The following is a 24,175-nucleotide window of genomic DNA, read 5'->3' as shown; positions in this document are numbered from 1 at the left end:
AAGAACCTGTCATCCCTTCTTCAGAATTTGAAAAATTAATCTTGATTGCAATAAGCATGCAGACTCCACATGAATGTTGTTATCATGATATCAAAGTCCAAAAGATGTCTCTTTCAGGATCAGCATGATTTTCTAAAATTGTCATTGCTTTGATACATTTTCAGTCACAGTATTTCATTTCTTTGAAACATGTAAATGACAGCAAGGGAGCATGTTTAGTATTTCTGTGTATTTAAAATAAGATAAAGAAAGATGGAATAGATATACTGTGCCCTATTTCTCTTACTATTATAACTAAAATACTAGACATTATGTATAAAACAAACATAAGAAGGTTTTAAAAAGTGGAAATAAGGCAGTTAGGGTCCTCAGGATATGAGGAATTACATGAATTTTCTCTTTGCCTCATATATCTCAGACTTGGAGTTGAAGAAGCTAGCAAACAAAAAACACTAATAGGCACAGACAAAGAAAGTCCTATCAAAAACCTGTTCTTTCAGGTCAAAGGAGTAGAAGAGGACTAACTTATCAAGTTTTAGACAATAACTACTGTACTCTAGCCCAAACCAGAGAAAACACTATGGGCCTACCCATATCCACACCAGCAAAGACTAAGAGTCCTCCACTCCCTGAGGCTATCTAGACAAGTCTTAGTAATCTCAATCCCCTGCCAGTGTGGTACCAGGGAATATCAAGTATGGAGCAGAGATTTTTATCTCCATGGCAGATAATGAGAGCCACATATACATACTTCATCCATGGAAACAGATGGGGAGCCTAATTTCCATTCATACCTGGAAGCAGTGGGCTGTTCCCTTTCTCCCATCTGAGGCAATGTCAGAGAAGATATAGGGAAGAGTCAGGACTTTTAATACTGCCCAGTGGTAAAGAAGTTAACACACTCCAGTAAGTATCAGAGGAAATAATAACGAAGGAAGCTGTATCTAGTCACCCCACCCATCGCATGTAGGGAGGTATGAGTAGAGAGTTAGTGTGGAACAGAAACTCTCCACCCTGTCCAGTAGTAATAAGGAAACCCCAAACTTGGTGAGAGTCAGGTGGGGAACCTGTACTTCTATTCCCATGAGGAAATAATGAAGTGACATTTCTCTTCCTCTGCTGGTGTCAGTGTAAGAGGAGGCCAGCTAAAACAAAAGATTTAAAACTTATGCAGTGTTTCATGCCATAATACCCAAAGAACCCATGTTTCAATAAAATATAATTCATCATATCATGAACCAAGAAGATCTGAAATGGAATGAAAATACAATGAGATATGTACCAAACTAAGGTGATAGAGATATTAGAATTATCAGGCAAAGATTTTTAAAGGAGCCATCATAAAAATTCTTCAGTATGAAGCAAACATGCTCAAAACAAATTTAAAAATAGTTACAGGTAAGATAGAAATAGAAAAAGAAAATTAGAGCTGGGTGTGTTGGTACACATCTGTAATCCCAGCTATTTGGGAGGCTGAGTCAGGAGGATCTCTAGTTCAAGGTCAGCCTCTGCAACTCTGAGACCTTGTTTCAAAACTTAAAATACAAAGGGCTCAGGAAGTAGTTCAGTGATAGAGTGCTTGCCTAGTAAGTGTGAGACCCTGGGTTCAATAGTCTGTCAAACACACACACACACACACACACACACACACACACACGAAACTAGAAAGGAACAAGAAAATGAAAATGTCAGCAAAGTAAATAAAAGATATAAAAGAAAACCAAATGTAAATTTAAGAATTTAAAAATTTAAGAATATAAAATTTGGGGGCTGGAATTGTGGCTCAGTGGTAGAGCACTTTCCTGGCACAAGTGAGGCATTGGGTTTGATCCTCAGTAGCACATAAAGATAAATGAATAAAATAAATGTATTGTGTCCATCTACAACTAAAATTTTTTAAAAATAATATAAAATTTAGGAATAAAATTTTCAAGATGCTGGAAGAGAGAAGGTCACTTCCCTGGCTGCTCTGTGATATGAAACCAAGAAATCAGATAGGCAGCTTCTCAGCAAGGTGGGTGAAAAAAAGGGAACTTTACTGAGATTTAGTACTGGACATTCAAAACAGATCAGGGACTCAGGAAGTTGGATAAGATAAAATAAGAAAGAAATCCCCAGCACCACTGCTGCTGCAACCACCAAAGGCACCAGTTGGAGCAGTCCCTCTGCTAGCAAAGTGGAAGGATAAGGGAATTAAAGGAACCCACATTTTTAGGAAGCCTGAGGCTTGTCTGGGTATGGAGAGATCAGAGATCAAAGGCATTGCCCAACTAAACTAAAAGGTGTGCTGCACGACATCCTTGTGTGCAAGACTGCATCTCTCCCAGTTGTTCATGGAGGAGAGAGGAAGGAACAATTTTGCAGCTGCATTGTGGGGGCTGGCAGCTGGGGGAGCCAATTCCTAGAAAACCTGAGTTTGGCCCAAAAGATAGACCAGGAAAAACCACACTGCATGACAGAGTGTGCCTGAGTGATGTGGAGAAAATCAAACATGGAGAGGGGTTTACACATGGGAATACTGATCATGGAAACCCACATGGCTCCCCACCTCTCCCTCCAATGCAGCTGCTTGCAGAACCAACTGGGAGAGACACACTTGGCCATGAATCTGAAAGGGTGGGGGCAGGAGAGATTGAGTTTGGTGACTGAAATCAAGAGACCAGGAAACATGGGGTCTACAGGTGATGGAGTGGACAAAGAATTGGCTCCTCCACTGCATGAGTAGAACCCAGGGGAAATCCCTGGGGTGCAGTGTTCCAGCATGAACCAGAAACTGCTGGACTCTGGAGGTGCACTGATTTAAAATCTTCAGACCAGGGAGATCCAAGATGGTGGACTAGAGGGAGGCTGCATTCCTTGTCACTTTGAAACTCCGGTTTCAAGCAGAGGATATCTGTTTCGTGGTGAGGCAGTTTTTGCTGCTTATCGATCCCCTGGTGTTTACCCCATTTGTCTGCTGTGATCACCTGCAGTCTGCCAGCACATTGATGCCTTTTTTGAGTGCAGATTGCTCACTGTCAGGCACCTATCATCCGCCATTTGCCTGCCTCTTGCCTGTCCATCGCCTGCCTTACACCTATCCATCACCCAACGCAAGAGGTTCACCCCCCGATCGTCCGACAACAGTCAGCGAACTGATCGCCCACCGCCAGTGGAGCACTGCCTGCCATTGCCTGGAAGTTCACTGTTACAGTACCTGCAGGTTTGATTACACATGACTGCCGCCATTTTGAGACAACAGCCAGGCCCCATAGGACCCCTGGCCGGACTGACTGAGCCTCATCTCCAGGATCCCTCAGCCCGCCCGACCAATCACTCCCTGCCTCTGGGGCCCTCATATCAACTGACTGTTCCCTGCTGCCAGGACCCCCAGACCAACTGACTGTGCCCTATCACCGGGACCCCAGACCGACTGATTGCATCCGGCCTCCAGGATCCCACAAAAACGCCAGACACACTGGACCTCCAGGACCACTGCCTGACCAACCGCATCCTGCCTCCAGGACCTCCAGCTGACCACGTCCACACCCTGAGCTGTAGCTCCCCATTTGCCAACACATTTCAAAGCCAGAGCAGCCATATTGGTTATCTGGAAGCCGTAGCTCCAATCTTTAGGTGGGACAAATCCCATCCTGAGACGCCTGCTGGAGGCTTGAAGCTCATTGTCAGAAAGGGTTTTGGAAACCTATAGGGCCACTATAAGCCTATAGGGGGAAATCTACAAAACCCCAGATCTGCATTGCTAGAGGGGAAGATACATGAACAACATGAAAAAACAAGGGAAGAAAATGATCCAAACAAATCTAGATTCTATATTGATAGAACCCAAAGACAGTATGTTAGAAGAAATGTCAGAAAAGGACTTCAGACTATACATTATTAAGATGATTTGTGAAGCAAAGGATGAGGTAAGAGAGCAAATGCAGGCAATGAATGATAATACCAATAAGCTGAAAGAGCACCTGCAGGAAGCAAAAGATCATTTCAACAAAGAGATAGAGATTCTCAAAAAAAAAAAAAACCCAGAAATGCTTGAAATGAAGGAAACAATAAACCAAATAAAAAACTCAATGGAAAGCATCACCAAAAGACTAGACCACTTGGAAGACAGAATCTCAGACAATGAAGACAAAATATTTAATCTTGAAAATAAAGTCGCCCAAACAGAGAAGATGGTAAGAAATCATGAACAGAATCTCCAAGAACTATGGGACATCATGAAAAGACCAAATTTAAGAATTATTGGGATTGAGGAAGGCACAGAGATACAAACCAAAGGAATGAACAACCTATTCAATGAAATAACATCAGAAAATTTCCCAAACCTGAAGAATGAAATGGAAAATCAAATACAAGAAGCTTATAGAACGCCAAATGCACAAAATCACAACATATCCACACCAAGGCACATTATAATGAAAATGCCTAACATTCAAAATAAAGATAGGATTTTGAAGGCCACAAGAGAGAAGCAGCAGATTACATATAGGGGGAGACCAATAGGGATAGCAGCCGACTTCTCAACCCAGACTCTAAAAGCTATAATGGCCTGGAACAACATATTTCAAACTCTGAAAGAACATGGTTGCACCCAAGAATCCTCTACCCAGCAAAACTAATCTTCAGATTTGAAGATGAAATAAAATCCTTCCATGATAAACAAAAGTTAAAAGAATTTACAAATAGAAAGCCTGCACTACAGAATGTTATCAGCAAAATATTCCATGAGTAGGAAATGAAAAACAACAAAGGGAGCAAACAGCAAAGAAAGGAACTTAGAGTAAAACCACTCAAAGGAGAAACCAAGCCAACTTAAAAATCAAAAATAAGCCAAATGACTGGCAATACAAATCATATCTCAATAATAACCCTGAATGTTAATGGCTTAACTCATCAATCAAAAGACACAGATTGGCAGAATGGATTAAAAAGAAAGACCCAACAATATGCTGCCTGCAAGAGACTCATCTCATAGAAAAAGACATCCACAGACTAAAGGTGAAAGGACGGGAAAAAACTTACCACGTACATGGACTTAGTAAAAAAGCAGGGTTTTCCATCCTTATATCAGATAAAGTGGACTTCAAGCCAAAGTTAGTCAGAAGGGATAAAGAAGGACATTTCATACTGTTTAAGGGAACCATAAATCAGGAAGACATAATGATAGTAAATATTTATGCCCCAAACAATGGTGCATAATAATCCCTGTACATTAAACAAATCCTTCTCAATTTTAGGAATCACATAGATCACAACACAATAATTCTGGGTGACTTTAATGCACCACTGTCACCACTAGATAGATCTTCCAAAAAAAACCAACAAAGAAACCATAGAACTCAATAACACAATCAATAACCTAGACTTAATAGACATATATTGAATATTCCATCCATTAACGAGCGGATTCACTTTCTTCTCAGCAGCACATGGAACCATCTCAAAAATAGACCATATGTTATGCAACAAAGCAGCCCTTAGGAAATGCAAAAACATAGAGATACTGCCTTGTGTTCTATCAGATCATAATGGATTGAGAGTAGAAATCAATGACAAAATAAAAAACAGAAATTACTCCAACACCTGGACACTAAAAATATGCTATTGAATGAAACATGGATAACAGAAAACATCAGGGAGGAGATAAAAAAAATTCTTAGAGGTCAATGAGAACAACAATACAACATATCAAAATCTCTGGGACACTATGAAAGTGGTACTAAGAGGAAAATTCATTGCATGGAGCACATTCCAGAAAAGAATGGAAAGTCAACAACTAAATGACCTAACATTACAGCTCAAAGCCCAAGGAAAAGAAGAACAGAATAACAACAAAAGTAGTAGAAGACAGGAAATAATTAAAATCAGAGCTGAAATCAATGAAACAATTCAAAATGAAACAAAAGAAACAATTCAAAAAATTGACAAACAAAAAGTAGGTTCTTTGAGAAAGTAAACAAAATAGACAAACGCTTAGCCACACTACCAAAGAGGAGAGAGAAAACTCAAATTACTAAAATTTGTGATGAAAAAGGAAATATCACGACAGACACCACTGAGATACATAACATAATGAGAAGTTACTTTGAAAATCTGTATTCCAAAAAAATACAAACTACCGAAGACATTGACAAATTTCTAGACATATGCTCCTCCCAAACTGAACCAGGAGAACATACACAATTTAAATAAATCAATATCAAGCAATGAAATACAAGAAGCCATTAAAAACCTACCATCCAAGAAAATTCCAGGACCAGGCGAATTCTCAGCCGAGTTCTACAAGACCTTCAAAGAAGATCTCATTCCAATACTTCTCAAAGTATTCCAGGAAATAGAAAAAGAGGGTACCTTACCAAACTCATTTTATGAAGCTAATATCACCCTCATACCCAAACCAGGAAAAGACACATCAAGGAAAGAAAATTTTAGACCAACATCCTTGATGAATATAGATGCAAAGATCCTTAACAAAATATTGGCAAACCGTATCCAAAAACATTAAGAAAATCGTGCACCATGATCAAGTGGGGTTCATCCCTGGAATGCAAGGATGGTTTAACATCCGTAAATCGATAAACGTAATCCATCATGTCAATAGACTTAAGGATAAGAAACATAAGGTTATATCAACTGACACAGAAAAAGCGTTTGACAAAATACAACACCCCTTCATGCTCAAAACACTAGAAAAAATAGGGATAATAGGAACATACCTGAACATGGTAAAGGCTATTTATGCTAAGCCCCTGGCCAACATCATTCTTAATGGAGAAAAACTAAAACCATTCCCTTTAAAAATGGGAACATGACAGGGATTTCCTCTTTCACCACTTCTATTCAACATTGTCCTCGAAACTCTAGCCAGAGCAATTAGGCAGACTAAAGAAATTAAAGGGATACGAATAGGAAAAGAGGAACTTAAGCTGTCACTATTTGCTGATGACATGATTCTGTATTTAGAGTATCCAAAAAACTCCTCCAGAAAACTTCTAGACCTCATCAATGAATTCAGCAAAATAGCAGGCTATAAAATCAGCATGCATAAATCTAAAGCATTTTTATACACAAGTGATGAAACAGCTGAGAGGGAAATGAGGAAAACAACTCCATTTGCAATAGCCTCAAAAAATAAAATAAAATACTTGGGCATCAATCTAACCAAAGAGGTAAAAATCTCTACAATGTTCTCTACAAAACATTGAAGAAAGAAATTGAGGAAGACCTTAGAAGATGGAAAGATCTGCCACGTTCTTGGATAGGCAGAATTAATATTGTCAAAATGGCCATACTACCAAAAGTGCTATACAGATTCAATGCAATTCCAATTAAAATCCCAATGATGTACCTTACAGAAGTAGAGCAAGCAATCATGAAATTCATCTAGAAGAATAAGAAACCCAGAATAGCGAAAGCAATCCTTAGCAGGAAGAATGAAGCAGGGGGTATCGTAATACCAGAACTTCAACTATACTACAAAGCAATAGTAACAAAAACAGCATGGTATTGGCACCAAAATAGACAGGTAGATCAATGGTACAGAATAGAGGACACGGACACAAACCCAAATAAATACAATTTCTCATAGTAGACAAAGGGGCCAAAAATATGCAATGGAGAAAAGATAGCCTCTTCAACAAATGGTGCTGGGAAAACTAGAAATCCATATGCAACAGAATGAAACTAAACCCCTATCTCTCACCCTGCACAAAACTCAACTCACAATGGATCAAGGACCTTGAAATCAGACCAGAGACCCTGCATCTTATAGAAGAAAAAGTAGGTCCAAATCTTCAACTTGTTGACTTAGGATCACACTTCCTTAACAGAACTCCCATAGCACAAGAAATAAAAGCCAGAATCAACAACTGGGATAGATTCAAACTAAATAGCTTTCTCTCAGCAAAGGAAACTATCAGCAATGTGAAGAGAGAGCCTACAGAGTGGGAATATCTTTGCCACTCATACTTCAGATAGAGCACTAATTTCCAGAATATATAGAGAACTCAAAAAACTCTACACGAAGAATACAAATAACCCAATCAACAAATGGGCTAAGGATATGAACAGACGCTTCACAGAAGAAGATCTACAAGCAATCAACAAACATATGAAAAAATGTTCACCATCTTTAGTAATAAGAGAAATGCAAATCAAAACTACACTAAGATTCCATCTCACCCCAATTAGAATGGCGATTATCAAGAATACAAGCAACAATAGGTGTTGGAGAGGATGTGGGGGAAAAGGTACACTCATACATTGCTGGTGGGGCTGCAAATTAGTGCAGCAACTCTGCAAAGCAGTGTGGAGATTCCTTAGAAAACTTGGAATGGACCCACCATTTGACCCAGCTATCCCACTCCTCGGCCTATACCCAAAGGACTTAAAATCAGCATACTACAGAGATACAGCCACATTAATGTTCATAGCTGCTCAATTCACAATAGCCAGACTGTGGAACCAACATAGATGTCCTTCAATTGATGAATGGATAAAGAAACTGTGATATACACACACACACACACACACACACACACACACACACACACACAATGGAACATTACTCAGGTATAAAGAATAATAAAATTATGGCATTTGCAGGCAAATGGATGAAATTGGAGAATATCATGCTAAGTGAGATAAGCCAATCTCAAAAATCCAAAGAACGAATGATCTCACTGGTAAGCGGATGATGACACATAATGGGGTGTGGGAGGGGTGCAAGAATGGAGAAAGGAGGGACTGTATAGTGGGAAAAGAGGGGTGGGGGAAGGAAAAATAACAAAATGAATCAAACACCAATACCCTATGTATTTGTATGATTACGCAAATGGTATGCTGCTACTTCATGTACAAACAGAAACAACATGTTTCCCATTTGTTTACAATAAATATGAATTAAAATAAAAAAAGAAATCACTCAAAGTTAAAAAAAAAATCTTCAGACCAATCACCATTCAACAAAGAACCTGGAACCTACTTAAACCTAAACCCTGCCTCCAGAGCTCCACCTATGGGATTTCCTCTCACACTCCAGCAACCCCACCCCACACTGAGGGTGGAGCAGGCATTATACTCCAATCCACCCCATCTAACACTGCTGAGAAGGGAAACAGAATCTTTTGACTCCAACAGAAAGAATTCTTTTTAAAAAATTGTATTTGTTCTTTTGAGTTATACATGACAGTAGGATGTATTTTGACGTTTTACATACATGGCGTGTAACTTCCCATTCTTGTGGTTGTACATGATGTGAAGTTACACTGGTCACGTATTCATATGTGAACATAGGGAAGTTATCTGATTCATTCTACTATCTAGAAATAATTCTTTAATTTTTCATCAACATCTATTTTTTAATTTTAATTTTTAATTTTTTCTTTTCTCTCTTTAATTGTAACCTGAATGATTCATGGACACTTATACACATGCATATTTGGTTTTTTTCATTTCTAGTTTTTTTAAAGCCAGTTATTTTTCATGGTTCAGTATTTTGAGGAGCAGGATATTGGATTAGTATATTTTGGTTCTGTTTTGTATTTTTATTTTTTTTAATTGTCACTGTACATATATTTTTTCTCTCACTTATGTGTTTCCCTTGATTCTCTCACTTTTCTTCTGCTAACAGTCAATCTCTATTGTTCTCTCTTTCACTGTTCCTTTAATTTTTTTACTTCTATCATCTTTCCTCCTCCCTCATAAACATCACATCCTACATCATTTCTGATCTCTCCTTGTCCACCATTTGAAATTATAAACCCTTTTGCAAACTTACTGTGGGCAATAACTGATCATACTGTTTCTATTTATTGTGACAATTTACATTATAGACGTCATAGCAGGAACCATTTGGTTTAATGCTATAAACTGTTTGCATTGGTTGTTGTTATTATTTATCTCCCCCTAAATGGTGAGGTACTAGAAAGCTTCAGGAACATTATATGCACAAAGTAGAAACTCTACTGCCTCAGATCCATACTGTTAGATGTGTAGACACACAAACAACATGAAAAAGCAAAGTAAAAATTGCCCCAAACACACGAAGATACTTCAATAACAGAATCCATCAATACCACAGTGGAAGAAATGAGAGAGAATGAGTTTAGAATGTTCATAATTAAATCAATTCACAAGGTAAAAGATTATGTAAGGAGTGAAATGAGAGAGAAAATACAGGAAGTGAAAGATCAACTCAATAGAGAAGAGACATTCAAAAAAATCAAGCAGAAATCCTTAAAATGAAGGAATCCATAAAACGAATTAAAATTCAATGGAAAGCATCACCAGCAGACTAGACCACTTGGAAGAGTTTCAGACAATGAATACAAAATATATAATCTTGAAAATAAAGTTGACCATGAAGAAAAGATGGTAAGAGATCATGAACAGAACTTCCAAGAAATATGGGATAACATGAAAAAGCCAAATTTAAGATTTATTGGGATAGATGAAGATACAAACCAAAGGAATACACAATCTTTTCAATGAAATAATATCTGAAAATTTCCCAAACCTTAAGAATGAAACGAAAAAATCAAATACAAGGGACTATAGGACCCCAAATATACAAAGTTACAACAGACACACACCAAGGTACCTTATTATGAAAATCCCTAACACAAAGAATATAGAACTTTAAAGACTGCCAGATAAAAATGACAGGTCATATTTAAAGGGAAACCAATTTGAATCTCAGCTGATTTCTCAACCCAAACCCTCAAAACTAGGAGGTCTTAGAATAATATATAACAAGCTCTGAAAGAAAATGGATACCAGCCAAGAATAATATACCCAGGAAAATTAAGCTTCAGATTGACAATGAAATAAAAAACTTCCATGATAAACAAAAACTAACAATATTCCCAACTAGAAAGCCTGTACTACAAAACATACTCAATAAAATATTTCATGAAGAATAAATTAAAAATAAAATTGAAAACCAACAAAGGGAAAAACTATGCTGGAAGAATGATCAGTCAAAGGAGAAATTAATTCAAATTAAAAACCAGAAATAAATCAAAATGACAGGGAATAAAAATCATTTCTCAATAATAACATTGAATGTAAATGACCTAAACTCACCAGTCAATAGAAATAGACTGACTGATTGAATTAAAAAACACAATCCAAAAATATGGTGCCTCCAAGACACTCACCTCATAGGCAAAGACATTCACAGACTGAAGGTAAAAGGGTAGGGAAAAAAAAAACATATAATTCATGTGCATCTCAAAAACAAGCAGGGGTTTCTATCCTCACATCATATAAAGTGGACTTCAAGCCAAAGTTAATCAGAAGGGACAAAGGAGGTCAGTTTTTACTTCTTAAGGGAATTATAATTCAAAAGAACTTAACAATCATAAATATTTATGCCCCAAACAATGGAATATCTACATACATCAAGAAAACCCCTCACAATCTCAAGAATCAAATACACCACAACACAGTAATATTGAGCGACTTTAACATGCCTCTCTCATCACTATATAGATCATCCAAACAAAAATTAACATTAAATAATAAATAATAATTTAGACTTAACATACATATATAGCATATTTCATCCATCGATGACTGAATACACTTTCTTCTCAGCAGCACATGGATCCCTCTCTAAAACAGATCATATTTAGGCCACAAAGCAACTCTTAGCAAATACAAAAAACAGAGATAATACCTTGCATTATATCAGATCATAATGGAACGAAATTAGAAATCAAGGATAAAATAAAATTAGAAGCTACTCTAACACCTGGAGACTAAATAATACACTATTTAATGACCAATGGATAGTAGAAGAAATGAGGGATGAAATTTAAAGAAAAATATATAGAGGTAAATGAAAATAGAAAACACAACATAATCAAAATCTCTGGAACACTATAAAGGCAGTAGCAAAAGGAATGCATTGAGCTCATACTTTAAAAGAATAGAAAAATCACCAAATAAATAACATAAAATTACACCTAGAAAAATAATAACAAATCAACACCAAAAAATAGAAGACTAATTAAAATCAAAGCCAAAATCAATGTAATTAAAACAAAAAAAAACTATTAAAAAAAACTGATGAAACAAAAAGTGGCTTTTTGAAAAACTCAATAAAATTGATAAACCCTTGGTCAAGATAATGAAGAGAAAGAGAGAAAAAAAACAAATTTCTAAAATTTGTGATGGAAAAGGAAATATTTCTTTGGACACTACTGAAATAAAGATGATAATCAGAAAGTATTTAGAACATGTATACTACAAAAAATACAAAATGTTGAAGATGTCAACAAATTTCTAGAGTCATATGACCTACCCAAATTGAATCAGAAAGATAGAAAAATTAAACAGAACAATTTCTAGCAATGTAATTGAAGACACCATCAAACCCTACCAAGAAAAAAGAGTCCAGGACCAGACGGACTCTCAGTCAAGTTCTACCAGACCTTCAAACAAAAACTAACACCAATTTTCCTCAAATTATTCCTTGAAATAAAAAAGGAGGGAATCCTTCCAAACTCATTCTTTGAAGCTAGTATTGCCCTGATACCAAAACCAGAGAAGGACACATGGAGAAAAGTAAACTTCTGACCAATATCCCTGATAAACATAGATGCAAAAATTCTTAATAAAATATTGACAAATCACAGACAAAAATATGTTAAAAAGATAGTACACAATGATCAACTGGGCTTCACCCTAGGGATGCAAGTTTGTTTCAACATAGGGAAATCAATAAGTGTAATTCATCACATCAATAGACTTAAAGACAATAATCACACAATTACCTCAATAGATACAGAAAAAGCACTTTACAAAATACAGCATCCAATCATGCTCAAAATGCTAGAAAGACTAAGAACAATAGGAACATACCTCAACATTGTAAAAACTATATATGTTAAACCCAAGACCAACATCATTTTAAATGGAGAAAAATTGAAAGCATTTCAAGAACTGGAAAAATAAAAGGATGCCCTCTTTCACTACTTCTATTTAACATGTAGTCCTTATAACTCTAGCCAGAGCAATTAGGCTATAATAACAAAAACAGCATGGTATTTGCAGCAAAACAGACATGAAGACAAATGAAACAGAATAGAAGACACAGGGACAAACTCACATAAATAGTTATCTCATACTAGAAAAGGGTGACATAAACATACATTAGAGAATAGATAGCCTCTTCAACAAATGGTGCTAGGAAAAGTGGAAATCCATATGTAGCAGAATAAAATTGAAACTTTATCTCTCACCATACACAAAATTCAACTCAAAGTGGATCAAGGACCTAGGCATTAGATCAGAGACCCTGTGATTACCAGAAGAAAGTGTAGGCCCAAATCTCCATCATGTTGGCTTAGAAACCAAATTTCTCAACAAGACTCCTAAAGTGCAAGAAGTAAAATAATAAATAAATAAATGGGATGGTATCAAACTAAAAAGTTTCTTCATAGCAAAGGAAACAAGTACATGGAGAGCTTACAGAATGGAAGCAAATATTTGCCACCTGCATCTCAGATAGAGCATTAATCACCTGAAGATATAAAGAATTCAAAAAACTTAACACCAAAAATAAAACCCAATTAATAAATGGGCAAAGAAACTGGACAGGCACTTCACAGAAAAAGATACAAATGGTCAATATATGAAAAAAATATTCAACATTTCTAGTAATTAGAAAAATGCAAATTAAAACTACACTGACATTCCATCTCACTCTAGTCAGGATGGCAATTATCAAGAATATAAGTAACAATAAATGTTGGTGAGTATATGGGGGGAAAGGTACGCTCATACATTGGTGGGAATGCAAATTGGTGCAACCACTCTGGAAAGCAATATGGAGATTCCCCAGAAAACTTGGAATGGAACCACAATTTGACCCAGTTTTACCACTCCTTGGTATATTGCAACAGCCCTCTCATCTCTCAGTCATGGCTGTTAATTCAGGGAAATAAACCAAATGAGGGGCAATGGGGATGAAGAAAAGACAAACAGACACACACATAAAGGAAAAGGTGGGGCCAGGTGGGACACTGCTGTCTGAGGGAGAAGCAGTGACCCAGAGCTATCTCAGCACATTTATTATATAGGTTTCATCATCAAAAGGTTATTAGAAAATTTTTAGTAAAGCAGGCAATCCGAAGGACACAGGACTGGTGAAACATGAGGGTCATCTTATTATGCTCAGAATTTTCTATCCCTGGGAGCTGGTGCCTGAGCTCAAGGTCTCAAATGATACAGCTGCATGCCTTTGAATGTAGACTCCTCTGGCTGGTCTCACCATAGCAACTGAGCCATCTCAACATGCACTTTTGCATTGTGCATTTTCCAGCACAAACACAGCCATGAGGAGTCAGAAAGACCATGATTCAAATCACTGCTCTCCACAGTATACACCCAAAAGACCAAATCAGCAAACTACAGTGAGACAGCCACAAACCAATGTTTATAGCAGCTCAATTCACAATAGCCAAGCAATGGAAGCAACCTAGGTGTCCTTTAACAGGTGAATGGAAAAAGAAAATGTGGTGTATAAACACAATGGAATATTATTCAGCCATAAAGTAGAATGAACTTATGGCATTTGAACATTTATTCAGAAAGACAAAGGAACTAGAGTCACTAAAACAATTTTGAAAGAAAAAAAATAACATTAGAGGAAATGGTTTACCTGATTTCTAGATTTATTATGTGAGTATAATAATCAAGAATGTATGGTGTTGGTGGAGGAATAGACAAATGAAATGAATGGAATGGAACAGAGTCCAGAAAGAGATCCACAAAAATATGCCCAACTGATGTTTGACAAAAGTCCAAAACCAATTCAATGGAGGAAGCATAGCTTTTTCAACAAATGGTGTGGTCATAAATTGACATCACCAGGCAAAAGAATGAACTTTGACCTAATTTTCAAACCTTACACAAAAGATAAAGTCAAAATAAATCACAAATTTAACTATAAACCTAAAGTTATAAATCTTTGAGTTTTAAGAAAAGGTCAAAGTCAGCTGGGCACGGAGGCACATGTTTATAATCCCAGCAACTCAGGAGGCTGAGGTAGGTGTTTCTAAAATTCAAGGCCAGCCTGGGCAATTTAGCAAGACCATGTCTCAAAATATAAAAAGGGGCTGGGGGGCTGAGGGCATTGCTCAGTGGTAGAATGCTTGTCTAACATGCTTGAAGCCCAGTTGGATCCTAGAAACCTCGAAATAACCCAAATTCTGCAGGGTTTGGGGATTTAGGTGAGTGGTAGAGCGACCCCTGTGTTCAATTCCTAGTACCAAAAGAAAAAAAATCTTTGGGGTCTAGGATGTAGAAAAAAGGGTTTGTAGACTTGACATAAAAAATACGGTCCATATTCGTGGCCTTGTCCTGTGCCTTTTTCTTTCCTTGTGTGGATGCTGCCCTGCTCCTGTCAGACTATGGCCCACCACCTTCTTGAGACCAAACCCTATGCCTTCAATTAAGTTGCAGACTTCTGATGGGGAAATATTTGAAGTTGATGTACAAATCACCAAACAATCTGTGACAATCAAGACCATGTTGGAAGTTTTGGGAATGGATGATGAAGGAACTGGTGACCCAGTTCCTCTACCAAATGTAAATGCAGCAGTATTAAAAAACATCATTCAGTGGTGCACAAATCACAAGGGTGACCCTCCTCCTCCTGAGGATGATGAGAACAAAGAAAAGTGAACAGGTGATCTCCCTGTTTGGGACTAAGAATTCCTGAAAGTTGACCAAGGAACACTTTTTGAACTTATTCTGGCTGCAAACTACTTAGACATCAAAGGTTTGCTTGATGTTACTACATACAAGGCTGTTGCCAATATGATCAAGGGGAAATCTGAGGAGATGTGCCAAAACTTCAATATCAAAAATGACTTTACTGAAGAGGAGCAAGCCCAGATATGCAAAGAGAACCAGTGGTGTGAAGAGAAGTGAAATGTTGTAATTGACACTATAAGGATTGTTCCAGATACTAGTCACACTACTCTCTTTATAATTGTTAATATTGGACAAATAATAGGCAAATGCAGCAGCAAATCAATTGTACTAGCATAATATTGTTCTTATTGCATGTGTAGTTTGAGTACAGACTCCAAACCTATGACTGAATTTCTTCTAGTATGAGAGAAAATTTCTTTTTTCTTTACTCTGAATAAAACTGAATTGTGAGTTCTCAGTGGAAAGTGGCATTTTGGGCTTTCCCACCTTTTGTAAATTGATTTCTGCCTAGTTTATTGTCCAGTTAACTTCAGTGAACTTTTAAAAGTTGACATTATAAATAAAACACCTTGCAAAAAGTTTTCTGAAATAGAATTAGCAAAATATCATCTTTATTTATGAGTTGGAAATTGGAAAAAGGCTACTTGGAGTACATGTTTTCAGTTGGGAGTGTTAGGATGTCTTCCAGCCTTCCTGGAGTCAACCAGTACCACTGGGATTGATAAGCCTGTATGTAGCAGGGTTCCCTTAATTGGACCAAAGGACTTTTTTTTTAAATCTCAGCTTTGAATATGTTGCCTAGAGACTCAGTTATTACCCAGTTTGTGGATTTTGTGGGGAGAAATGTAACTAGACAGTTTGATAGCGTTTCAATTAAAAAAACCACTTAATTCATGTGGCATGTCATCTTTTTATAATCAATGTTCCCATGTGGGGAAAACTATTCATAGCACTTGCATGTAAAAGGTAATTTAACCTTTAACATTGAAATATGTGGCAAAACCCAGAAAACATTCATCATGAGTGCAAGATACTTTCAATAAAAAGTGGTTATTTAAAAAATAAATACATAAATAAAAAACATGATCCATATGAGAAAAAGAACTTAATCAAAATTTAAAACTTTGACTCTAAGAAAGACCCTGTCAAGAAAATTAAGAGACAAGTTATAGACAGGGAGAAAGTATTGGTAAAGCATATATTTGACAAAGAACTAATATCTAGCTGGGTTGCAGTGGTTTACACCAGTAATTTCAGCTATTGTGGAGGCTGAGGCAGGAGGATTGCAAGTTCTTTGCTAGCCTGAGCAACTTAGATCCTGTCTCAAGATGAAATTTTAAAAAATTAAAGGGCTGGGCATGTGGCTGCCTAGGAGACTGCTTGCCTGCCATGCGTGAGGCCCTGCATTCAATCTCCAGTAAAACACACACACACACACACACACACACACACACACACACAAAATGTACTAGTATCTGGAATACAAAAGAACTCTCAAAACTTATGGTAATGGGCTGTGGGTGTGGCTCAGTTGGTAGAGTGCCTGCCTCACAAGCACAAGGCCCTGGGTTCAATGCCCAGTACGGCAAAAAAAAAAAAAAAGAACTTATGGTAAAAGAAGTCCAATTAGGAAATATAAAAATTACTTAAAAATTTTACAGAAGAGAATATGTTATGAATGGCAAATTAGCACATGAAAAGATGAACACTATTAGTCACTAAAGAAAAACAAATTAAGACCACAATGAGATATCACTGCACGCTTATTGGAATGGCTAAAAAAAGAATATTGACAATACCAAAGGCTGGTGAGGATGCTGAGAAACTGGATCACTCATATACTGCTTGTGGGAATATACGATGAATGGTAGAGTCACTCTGGGAAATATTCCTAGTACCAAAATAATAATAACAATAATGTAATCAAATAAACATAAATTTAGAATATGACAGCAATCACACTCCTGGGCATTTTTCCCAGAAAAAAAAATTGAAAGTTATGCTCAGACAAATCCTGTATACAGACATTTCTAGCAGGTTTATTAATGGTATCTCAAAACTGGAAACAACCCAGATGTCCTTCAACAGGTGAATGGTTTACCAAACTATAGTAAATCTGTGTCAAAGACTAATATTTAGCAGTAGTTGGACATTGTGGGGCACATCTATAATCCCAGCAACTCCTGAGACTGAGGCAGGGTGTTTACAAGGTCCAGGCCAGCCTGCACAAGTTAGCTATATCCTGTCTCAAAATAAAAAGGGTTGCCAGGCACAATGGTGCACCTCTGTAAACCCAGCGGCTTGGGAGGCTGAGACTAGAGGATTGCAAGTTCAAAGCCAGCTTCAGCAAATTACCAAGGTCCCTAACTGACTCAGCAAGACCCTGTTTCTAAGCAAAATATAAAAAACAGCTGGGGATGTGCCTGAGTGGTTAAGCACCCCTCAGTTCAATTACCTGTAACAAAAACTAATAAATAAATATTAAATAAATAAAATTAAAAGGGGTAGGGTTTGTAGCTCAGTGGTAGAGCACTCCTCTAGCATGAGTGAGGCCCTGGGTTCCATACCCAGAGTGTAATAAATAAATAAAAAGGAAAGAAATTTCTATACACGCAGCTAATTGGATGAACGTCCACTTTCCTTATTTGTAATAAAGGGGAGGTTTTGTCTAGAGAGCAGATCTGTTCAAGGATTCAAGATACAAGTAAACAGAATGGGGCAGGATGAAAGCACACTTGAAAGAGTTTGGGTTTTTTGTTTGTTTGTTTGCACAACTTTTAGAGATTAAAAATAATCAGAAAGAAGTGTTCTGATGTGTTCTGATTGTGGTGCTTCCTGGGCATCCTAGAGAACCCATTTGGGGAGCTGAGGGTCTAGGAGAAGAGGGAATTTAGAAAAGGTGATTCTGTTGCCTTCTCACACTGAGATGGAGCATGTTGGATTAAAGCCTTAAATTGGAGGGACTCTGTGTTCCCAGGAATGTAAGGAAATGTCTTTGTTCTGATACACAAAGATTAAACATTAATTAGTCAACGCGGCTGAGGCAATGCCAAATCCAGAGTCAGAATATATTCAGTTGATGACAGAGTATTTAGTATATGATTATCAAGCATTGCCTATGCTTGTATTTTGTATCCAAACTTGGGAACCAAGTAAGAGTCACTGAAAAATTCTACAAGCCCAATTGTGGCCCACGTTGCGGAAAGGCTGTATTTTACCAGCGATATTTGAATTCCGTTAAAACCAGAAGCGGAAGTTGCTACGGGGGTCTAATGAAGATGTATTTAGGGGTCTACCAACAGCCAATCACAATGCGAGACGTGTTGGGGGGGTGTAGCCCTAGAGAGATTGGCCAATGGCAGAGAGGGCTGTGAATAAAATTAAGAGCAAGCATCCTATGTGAACAGAGCACTAAGGCTAGCGAAGGTGAAGGGTGTTTGAACTACCGCCAAAATTCCACTGATATTCTCCATTGAACAATATGGATGACTCCCAGAGTGAACACTCCCGGATGATGCGCCGCCACAACCGGGAGAAGAAGGAGCTACAGGCTCGCATCCAGGGCATGAAAAACTCTGTCCCCAAAAGCGACAAGAAGAAAAGAAAGCAGTTGCTTCTAGATGTGGCCCGCCTCGAGGCCGAGATGGAGCAGAGGCACCAGCAGGAGTTGGAGAAGTTCCAAGAGAAGTTCCCTGGCAACAGCAACCTCGATTCTGTCACTGAAGATCTGGCCAAGATGGATCTCGAGAACCAACCTCCCCGAGTTTCGAGAGCACAGAGAAGACGGGAAAGAAGGGCGACCCTTGAGAGAGAGCGCCAGGAAAGGGCCGCCAAAGCTGAGATGGAGCATATGGCCAGCTTCCGTCGTGAGGAGGAGGAGAAGCTCGCCACCATCCTTGAAGCCAAGAATCTGGAGATGAAGGATATCCCAACTGATGGCCACTGCATGTACCGTGCCATCCAAGATCAGCTGGTGTTCTCCGTGACCGTGGAGAGCCTGCGCTGCCGCACCGCTGAGTACATGCAGAAGCACGTCGACGACTTCCTGCCTTTCTTCAGCGACCCCGAGACCGGTGGTGCCTACACCCGTGATGACTTCATGAGCTACTGTGAAAACATCGTCCGCAGCGCGTCGTGGGGAGGCCAGCTGGAGCTGAGAGCCCTGTCGCATGTCCTGAAGACGCCCATCGAAGTGATTCAAGCTGATTCACCCGTCATCATCATCGGGGAGGAATACAACAAGAAGCCACTCACCTTGGTCTACCTACACTACGCCTGCAACCTGGGAGAGCACTACAATTCGGTGAAGCCACTCGAGGCCGGCGCTGTTGGCGGCGGAGCCCCTCGACTCTTCTAGGCCTTTCTACACGCTACAGAGCCTCGCGGTCGCCATTGCTGCAGCGCCGTCGCTAGAGCCGAAGCTACAGCCTCGTCTCCTCAGTAGGCTTAAATTTTTTTCCGTTTTTTTTTCGTTCCTCCTTTTACTTAAAAAGTACCTCCGGCCGCCGCTTGCCTACCCTTGGCCTTCTATCCTTCCTGTGGTTCTTTCGTTCACGCGGTGGGAGATGGGAGACTAGTGGGGGAATGTCTGATTTTACTAAATGAGAGGCGGGAGCTTGATGAGCTCTAACCTCTGTTGCCCATGTGGATCGTGTTGACCTCTCCTACTGAGAGTTGGTAGTGTTTCAAATAAGTATGGGATAAAAATGGGAAATTTTGGTTTGACAAGTCCTTAACTCGGAATAAGTAAGTTCAGTAGAATAGCTCGGCATCTTTGGATTTTCCTGTGTATCTGTTGAGTTACATAGATAAAGAAGTTTATGTGATCAGAGTCTTTTGTGAATGTCATTTGCTGTGTTTTGCGGGGGGGAATGGTCACCAACTCTTCTTTGTTGGGTTGTTTTTTGCTTGTTTTGTTTTAAGTTGGGCTTCTCAGGTGATGTCTCAGGTTATGAATAAGAGTTCTGATAGTAATTTTTTTCATTCAAATTTGTGTGGCTGAAAATTTTAGTCGTTTAGATATTTGCTAATTTCTAAATAATAGCATCTGTTAAAAGGTGAATGTGTTAATATAGAAAGTAAATTCAGATAAACGTGCACGGTGTGACTCATTATAAAATGTGAAAGTTCTGAATTTAATTCCCTTTATTAAAGATAAAGCTCTTTATTCAGATAGTTGAAACCATTTCATTATCTCTATAACTGGTGTGAAGCAAAAAGAGACCAACTGGCAGGTAGTTTAACTTCTGGTAAATTTTCTTTTTTCTTAGAGATGTTAAATGCTATGATCTTATTCAGGTTGATCTACTCTGTATGTGAACTGGTATGGAGTGTGAAAGATATGAACTTAGTGCCTTCCCATATTTCTTAGAAAAAAGTATTTAAAAAAATATCTTAACTATAAAATAATTGATCTATCTTGTTATATCAATTTCCATGAGGGGAAAAAAAAGTAAATGATGTAGGTGTGTTGATTGAGATTTGTTGATATCTTGAATTTGCGAAAATAGTAAAAGTGAAATAATTTGCAGTAATTTTTGAATTTAATCTTTGGATCCTGTATTTCAGTGGAGTGTTATTGAAATTTTAAAAAAACTATTTGTGCATTTAAAATGTTCTAAAATATATAAGTTCAAAAAAATTTTTAAATTACACAACTTGTTTAAAAATAAAAGCAGTTTTAAAAATACCTGGTTCTCTTTTTGTGTGGGTAACTTAGTTCACATGGGGTTTGTATCCAGGATCTGCTTAAGTAATGGTATGCTGGGGATTAAGGAGCAGATGCAGAGGGAAACAGGTGAGGCTTTCAGGAGGAGGAATGCACCTGTAATCTTGATGGTGGACTGGAATGAAATATTTTTCAGGGAAAGATTTAGGGAGCCTGTCCTGATGTTTCATTCAGCAAAAAACAATTAAGCAGTTTAAATTAAGGATGTTCTCATTGCTATGTTTGAAAATAACCCCCACTTCCAAAACCTAGCCATTCCAGGGCTATATTGCGGGAGGGGAAAAAAAAGTGCTATGGTATCTTTTGGCCGTTCCCAAAATACAAATATGAAAATCCTGCCAGATAGACCTCACTGATGAGTGCATCAGAAGAGTTTCAGCTCCATGTATCTGAGGAGGTCCCTGAAAAAGCTTGATATTGGGGTACAGTGTGAGAAGAGAGCAATTGATATAGATGGGCACACTGGGGATTATGGGCCAGGGAGGAAGGACAAGCTGCAGAAGCGGGCAGAGGCAGGGGGAAGAGAACAGGTTAGGAAGGAGGGTACAAGTTGTGGATAGGCACAGCCTAAAAGATTGAATAGGGCATTGCAGGTAAAATGAGGGAGGGTGTGGCTCTGGGCACAATCTAAGGAATAGAGCACAGGTAATGAGGCCCTGGCTAGAGAAGATCTGCGTGGGATCTGGGACAAAGGGAGGGGAGGGGGTCAGCCTGGCTGAGGTGGGGGATTTTGATTGATGGGGCGGTCTGTCTGGTTGGTGGTCTGGGCACAGGCTTACAGCAAAGGTCTGATTGAGGGAGGATATCTGGAAAGAGAAGAGGTCCAGGTTAGGGATAGGGATGCAGGCTGGTGAAGGGCTTCTGGTTGGGGAAGGTGACCCAGCTGGGGTGAGTTTTATAGAGGGAAACGGGAAGGGAAACTGGCTGGGTACTGGGCTGCATTCTGGTGAGAGTCTTGCCAGGGCTGGAATTGGCTGGAATGGGGCCGGGCTGGGAAGGGAAAGCTAGCTCAGGAAGGGGGCATAGAGAGCAGAGGGGGACCTTTCTGGGAAATTGGGCCTGGATGGGGAAGGGGGCCTAGTTGGGCAGAAAAGTGAGCTGGGAAGGGGAAAAGGTGCTAACTGTAGAAAGAAAATAGGCTGGTGAAGTGACAACTTGTTGGGGCAAATGCCCAGATTGGAAGGGTCTGCAGATGATGAAGGGTTCTGTGGCTATTGCATGGGAAATGCTTGGGGCATGCTGCTTGGCCAGAACAAGGGCACTTGCTGAGAAAGGGATCTGGTAGGAGAATAGGCCTTCCTAGGGAAGAGGCATTATCTGGGAACAGGGTCTACCTGGAGGAGGAGGGCTGGATAGAGGAGGGATCCCGGCTTTTAGAGGAGCAACCAGGCTCAAAAGGTTGAAATAACCAAATAACCCCCAAAGGTTGGAGCATGATTTGAGAAGGGATCCTGGCAGAGAAGAGGAAGCTGGCCCAGGCAGGGGTGCATAGGCAGCAGAGGGACTTTTGCAGGGGAATTGGGTCTGAAAGGGGAAAGGGGCTTTGGCATGCAAGGAACACAGGCTGGAGAAGGCCCCATGGTGCGGAAAGTCATGGAGAGGGGAGCCTGTCTGGGGTAGGGGGCTGTTAGAGGATGTAGGCTCAGAGGGGTGGAGGGGCCAGGCACAGGAGTGGCAGGGCAAGGAAGAAGAAACTGGAACAGAAGGAATAGGCTCAGAAAGGGGACCTAGCTGGGTAGGGAGTCAGAGGAAGCAGACAGGCTATGGACAAGGACACAGGGTAAGGAAGGAGGCCTGGGTGGGAAGGTGATGATAATCCCAGTGACTTAGGGGGCTGAGGCAGGAGAATGGCAAGTTTGAGGACAACCATAGCAACTTAGCAAGACTGTGTTTCAAAATTAAAAAAAGGGACAGGGATGTAGCTCAGTGGTAGAGTACCTATGGATTTCATCCCCAGTACTGTAAAATAAATCAATCAATAAGGGCGAGTAGGGGGCTGTTTAAAGAGGAAGGAATTAGCTGGTCAAGGAAAGGAGACCTAGTAGAGTAAAAAGTCAAAGAGAGAAAGGTGTCCCTGACTGTTACAGGGGCAAAGCCTGGTGAAGGGTGCCTGGCTCAGGGAGGGGCCATAGGCTATCAAACAACCCAGGCTGGGAAAGGGCACTGGACAGGAAGGCAAGCAGAAAAAGGCCATAGGCTGGTGAGGAGAGTGAGGCTAGGGAAACAGCCTGGATGTGGGGCTGTACACATTTTTTAAAGAGAGCAGAGGTTTGAGAGGGTAGAGCAAGCTGAGGAAGGGACACTGGCAGGGACAGGGGGATGGGGCTGACCTTGGGTGTGGTGAGAAGATCCTGGTAGGGAAATATTGCCAGACTGGAGAGAGGCATAGGCTAGGAAAGGGAACCTGGTGGTGGGAGAGGTTTGAATGCTGAGAACAGAAGACTGGAGATGGGTTAATAGAGCTGACTGGGAGAGGGGGCCTAACAGGTAGAAAGAGCCTGTTATGGAAGGAATCAGCCAGGCATGTGGTTGAGGAAGGGGGCCTAGCTGAGGAGGGAGGCACAGGATAGGGGTGCAAGACCTTACTGGGCAAGGAAAGGAAAAGCAAGTGGGGTCAAGGACCCTGCCTGGAAACAGGGTATGTGAGTGAAGGGGACCTCTCCAGAGTAGTGCCATGGCTTGGCAGAGTTCCTGCATGGTTGAGGTGGTAATTGCCAAAGA

The 24,175-nt window shown here is 39.5% G+C and overlaps 1 protein-coding gene and 1 pseudogene across 2 annotated transcripts; both read left to right on the top strand.

Annotated features, from left to right (window-relative positions):
* The first annotated feature begins 15,055 nt into the window (after positions 1-15,055).
* LOC306650637 (S-phase kinase-associated protein 1-like) lies at positions 15,056-16,745 on the top strand (annotated as a pseudogene). Its single transcript has one exon. The product of its transcript is annotated as an S-phase kinase-associated protein 1-like (transcript).
* Positions 16,746-19,141: 2,396 nt separating this feature from the next.
* OTUD6A (OTU deubiquitinase 6A) lies at positions 19,142-20,514 on the top strand. The gene has a single exon (XM_079124220.1). The coding sequence runs from the start codon at positions 19,208-19,210 to the stop codon at positions 20,081-20,083; it is 876 nt and encodes a 291-aa protein (XP_078980346.1). The 5' UTR covers positions 19,142-19,207; the 3' UTR covers positions 20,084-20,514.
* The last annotated feature ends 3,661 nt before the right edge of the window (positions 20,515-24,175 follow it).

This window comes from Sciurus vulgaris, assembly GCF_902686455.1.
Source record: "Sciurus vulgaris genome assembly, chromosome: X".
Classification (NCBI taxonomy): Eukaryota; Metazoa; Chordata; class Mammalia; order Rodentia; family Sciuridae; genus Sciurus; species Sciurus vulgaris.
This window is presented reverse-complemented; position numbering and strand designations above follow the sequence as displayed.

Excerpts from the sequence above, each read along its gene's own strand:
- OTUD6A (XM_079124220.1), top strand. The coding sequence starts at position 19,208 with ATGGATGACTCCCAGAGTGAACACTCCCGGATGATGCGCCGCCACAAC.